Source organism: Nestor notabilis, unplaced genomic scaffold, assembly GCF_000696875.1.
Source record: "Nestor notabilis isolate BGI_N333 unplaced genomic scaffold, ASM69687v1 scaffold23123, whole genome shotgun sequence".
Classification (NCBI taxonomy): Eukaryota; Metazoa; Chordata; class Aves; order Psittaciformes; family Psittacidae; genus Nestor; species Nestor notabilis.
Window position 1 is genome coordinate 3627 of NW_009923607.1, and position 4328 is coordinate 7954.

Below are 4328 nucleotides of genomic sequence, written 5' to 3' on the forward strand. Positions count from 1 at the left end.
CCCCCCCGAGGGCCAGCCTCTGTGGGGGGATGCCGCTGTCCCCCCCAAGCCAGCAATTTAATGGGAATGCAGCCAGCCCTGCAGAGCTGGAGTCCTTGTGGGGATGCTGCTGTCCCCAGCGGACCAATATCCTCATGGGGATCCCACCAGCTCCACTGAGCTGCCATCCCATCCCTACCAAACTAGGATTCTCACAGGGATGCCACCACCCCCAACAAGCCAGCATCCTGAGGAAGATGCCACCACCCTGGTGAGTCACCCTGGGCTTTCTTTCCACAGCTGGTGGCCGGCAGTGTGGTGATGGCATTCGAGGAGGTGTGCCCAGAGCGCATTGACCTTATCCACAAGAACTACCGCAAGCTCTGCAACCTGCTCATCGACGTGGAGGAGTGGGGACAGGTGGTCATCATCAACATGCTCACCCGCTATGCACGCACCCAGTTCCTCAGCCCCAACCAGAACGTGAGCATGGGATCCTCAGGGTGCCCTGGGAGCCCCTAGGGAGGTGGGGTGAAAGGAGAGGTGCTGCTGGGGGGGTGCAAAGTGTCCCACCTCGTGGCAGGAGTCCTTGCTGGAGGAGAGCGCTGAGAAAGCTTTCTACGGCTCCGAGGAGGAGGACACCAAGGAGCCCAAAGCAGAGGCAGCCTCGTTGGCCAAGCGCAAGCCCTATGTCATGGACCCTGACCACCGCCTGCTCCTGCGCAACACCAAACCCCTGCTGCAGAGCCGCAATGCTGCGGTGAGCCCCCCTACTCTCCATCCCCTGAGGCCACCAGTGGTGTCCATCAGTTGGGGCCCCACTGTCCAAGGAGCCGCTGAGGTGCTTGAGGGACACCCAGGGTCAGGCTTCCTCTGGGTGCTGTGGGGGACAGAACCACCCCTCGGGGTGTCCCTGTGCCCACTGGGTGATGCTCGGATGCATCCCTGCAGGTGGTGATGGCCGTGGCACAGCTCTACTTCCACCTGGCACCCAAGGCAGAAGTTGGGGTCATCGCCAAGGCACTGGTGCGGCTCCTGCGGAGTCACAGGTCTGTGACACCTAGGTTGCAGTGGTCCCCAACCCTGCCACCCTAGTTGGTGGGATCCATCGGGAGCCTCAAGATACTGGGAGAGAGAGCCCCATAAAGCCCAACCCTGCAGGGACATCAGCTTGGGGTGAATCACCAAAACAGATTGGCCTGGCCCAATCCAGACATTGGGGGGCAGTGTCATGGTGGCACCAGCCTGGTGATGGGTCCTGCCCCACCTTCACTGTGGAGGGTCTGGCTCTGTGCCGCTGATGGTGTCCTCTCTTTGTTCCTGCAGCGAGGTGCAGTATGTCGTGCTGCAGAACGTGGCCACCATGTCCATCAAACGGCGGGGGGGGCCCAGCATCAGGGGGGGGGAGGTGGCAGTTGCCCTGTTGACTCTGGAGCGGAATGAGGGCAAGCCAGCAGGGTCACCAGGGCCAGCTGCCTGTGGGTGGCCTTGGCAAGGAGGAGGCAGGGATGGCACTAATGCCACTGGCTCTGCATGCAGGGGATGTTTGAGCCGTACCTGAAGAGCTTCTATATCCGCTCCACAGACCCCACACAGATCAAGATCCTCAAGGTGCGCTGGAAACACCCAGAAGAACCCATCACTGTTGGTTTTGGGGCTTCACAGAGCCCTTCCCTGTGGGGCAGCTGTCCTCCCTGGTCTGGGGACAGGAGGACAGGAAGGACCCTGTGCCCCAGCACCATGCCCCTCTGATGCTTATCTCTTAATCTTTCCCACAGCTGGAGGTCCTCACCAACCTGGCCAATGAGACCAACATCTCCACCATCCTGCGGGAGTTCCAGGTATGCCACAGTCATCCTGAGGCCACCGGGGTGCCACCATGGCTCTGGGTGCAAAAACTTCACCATGGAGGGGACGGAGGAGGCCCCACCAGCAGGAGTGGGCTGAGGCCATGCCAACCCCATGGATGATTCCAAAGAACCCAAACGCATGACCACCACATGGGGACGTGACCAGATCTGGCACGTGGGTGACATGTCATGTGTGTGTCCCCCGTGCCTGCACAGACCTACATCCGCAGCATGGACAAGGACTTTGTGGCAGCCACCATCCAAGCCATCGGGCGCTAAAAAAAAACCGTGTAGTGCCGGGCCACCTGCCTCAATGGCCTGGTCCAGCTCCTCTCCAACCGGGACGGTGAGTGCCTGCAGTGGGGTTCAAATGGGGGCTCCATTGCCGTCGGGGCAGGACCCCACTGAGGCTGAGGTCTCTGCTCGCAGAGCTGGTGGTGGCTGAATCTGTGGTGGTCATCAAAAAGCTGCTGCAGATGCAGCCGGCACAGCACAGTGAGATCATCTGCCTCAATGGCCTGGTCCAGCTCCTCTCCAACCGGGACGGTGAGTGCCTGCAGTGGGGTTCAAATGGGGGCTCCATTGCCGTCGGGGCAGGACCCCACTGAGGCTGAGGTCTCTGCTCGCAGAGCTGGTGGTGGCTGAATCTGTGGTGGTCATCAAAAAGCTGCTGCAGATGCAGCCGGCACAGCACAGTGAGATCATCAAGCACATGGCCAAGCTCACTGACAACATCCAGGTGGGTCGGGGCGTTGCAGGACCTGCACGCCCGGGGCAGCGGCAGCGGTGCCACATGCGCGGGGGCATTTGCAGGTGCCAATGGCGCGGGCCAGCATCCTGTGGCTCATTGGTGAGTACTGCGAGCACGTGCCCAAGATCGCACCTGATGTGCTGCGCAAGATGGCCAAGTCCTTCACCAACGAGGAAGACATCGTCAAGTTGCAGGTCATCAACCTGGCAGCTAAGCTCTACCTGACCAACTCCAAGCAGGTACCGGTGACGTGGCCCAACTATGTGCCTCAGTTTCCCCAGTGTGGAGGGAAAGGCTGGCCCTGAGCATGTCCTCTGGTGCAGAGCAAGCTGCTGACCCAGTATGTCCTCAACTTGGCCAAGTATGACCAGAATTATGACATCCGTGACCGGGCCCGCTTCATCCGCCAGCTCATCGTGCCCACTGAGAAGAGTGGAGCCCTCAACAAGTACGCCAAGAAGCTCTTCCTGGCCCAAAAGCCTGCTCCCATCTTGGAGTCCTCTTTCAAAGGTACCCCCACTGGCCAAAGGCCATGGGAACTCAGGGCCAGCTGTCACCACAGTGCTGCATGGCTGTCCCCGAGCTGCTGCCACCTCTCACCCTGCCATAGATCGGGACCATTTCCAGCTGGGTTCCCTATCCCACCTGCTCAATGCCAAGGCTGTGGGCTACCAGGAGCTGCCTGACTGGCCGGATGAGGCCCCTGACCCCTCCGTGAGGAACGTGGAGGTGCGTGGAGCACCACATGGTGCTTGGTGCATGGGGGCCCAAGGTGGGGTGTCATCTCAAGGTCTTCAGAGCCCCAGAAGGTGTCCACACCCCACTTGGGCACAGAAGGGGAGGAACAAGGGCTGCTGTTTGGGCCCCCACCCACAGGGAATGGCTCTGCTCCATCAACCCTGTGCCAGCAGGTTCCTGAGTGGACCAAGTGCACCAGCCGGGAGAAGAGGAAGGAGAAGGCAGAGAAACCTTTCTACTCTGACTCGGACGGGGAGTCAGGGCCCACAGAGTCGGCAGACAGTGGTGAGGACCCGGTGGCATGGCAGGTCATGGGGCAGGGGATGCTGCAATAGGGACATCCCATCATGGTGGGGACATGGCAGGGGACATGGAAGGATGGCTCAGGGATACAGTGGAAGGACATAGGGATGCAGGGATGGAGAGGGAGCATGCAGTGAAGGGCATGCAGTGAAGAGATGCAGGGGTGCAGCAAGGTGAAGTGGGGAGGCAGCAGCGCATGTGGGGACAGAGTTGGATGCAATGGGAGGCTGGGGGGATGCAGTGGGACACAGCAGGGAGCTGTGGGGCCATGGGGGGTGCAGCAGCAGGGCTGAGCCATGCCCCCTGCAGAGCCTGAGTCTGTCAGCGAGGAGAGCGGCAGCTCCAGCAGCTCCAGCTCCAGCTCTGGCAGCGAGGAGGAGGAGGAAGGCAGCGGGGAGCAGTCTGAGGACAAGGAGGAGGAGGAGAAGAGGCCGAAGAGGAAGGACAAAGAAGGCTCCCGGAAGGCAGCCATGGGGAGCGCGGGCAGGTACCCCCTGGGAAAGCAGGGTGCGCTGGTGGAACCCCTGCCTGCCCTGAGCCAGGCTCTCCCCACAGCCCCAGTGAGGACGAGGAGGAAGAGGAGGGGGAAAAGAAGGCCAAGAAGAAGAAGACACCTCCGGGGAGGAAGGTCCATGCCGAGACCTCATCAGAGGAGGCCAGCACCTCTGAGAGCAGCTCCTCAGGCTCTGACTCAGGCTCCGAGGCAG

The 4328-nt window shown here is 61.2% G+C and overlaps 1 protein-coding gene across 1 annotated transcript in view; it reads left to right on the forward strand.

Annotated features, from left to right (window-relative positions):
* AP3B2 (adaptor-related protein complex 3, beta 2 subunit) overlaps positions 1 to 4328 on the forward strand; it is an 8402-nt gene that overhangs the window by 1404 nt on the left and 2670 nt on the right. Inside the window, 14 exon segments of the mRNA XM_010012249.1 lie at positions 280 to 462; positions 563 to 739; positions 931 to 1028; positions 1306 to 1387; positions 1519 to 1590; positions 1758 to 1820; positions 2046 to 2175; positions 2459 to 2568; positions 2643 to 2819; positions 2904 to 3090; positions 3191 to 3309; positions 3492 to 3603; positions 3931 to 4108; positions 4177 to 4328. The exon segment at positions 4177 to 4328 is cut by the window's right edge and continues 12 nt beyond it. Of these exon segments, the coding sequence (XP_010010551.1) occupies positions 280 to 462; positions 563 to 739; positions 931 to 1028; positions 1306 to 1387; positions 1519 to 1590; positions 1758 to 1820; positions 2046 to 2175; positions 2459 to 2568; positions 2643 to 2819; positions 2904 to 3090; positions 3191 to 3309; positions 3492 to 3603; positions 3931 to 4108; positions 4177 to 4328 (1840 nt within the window).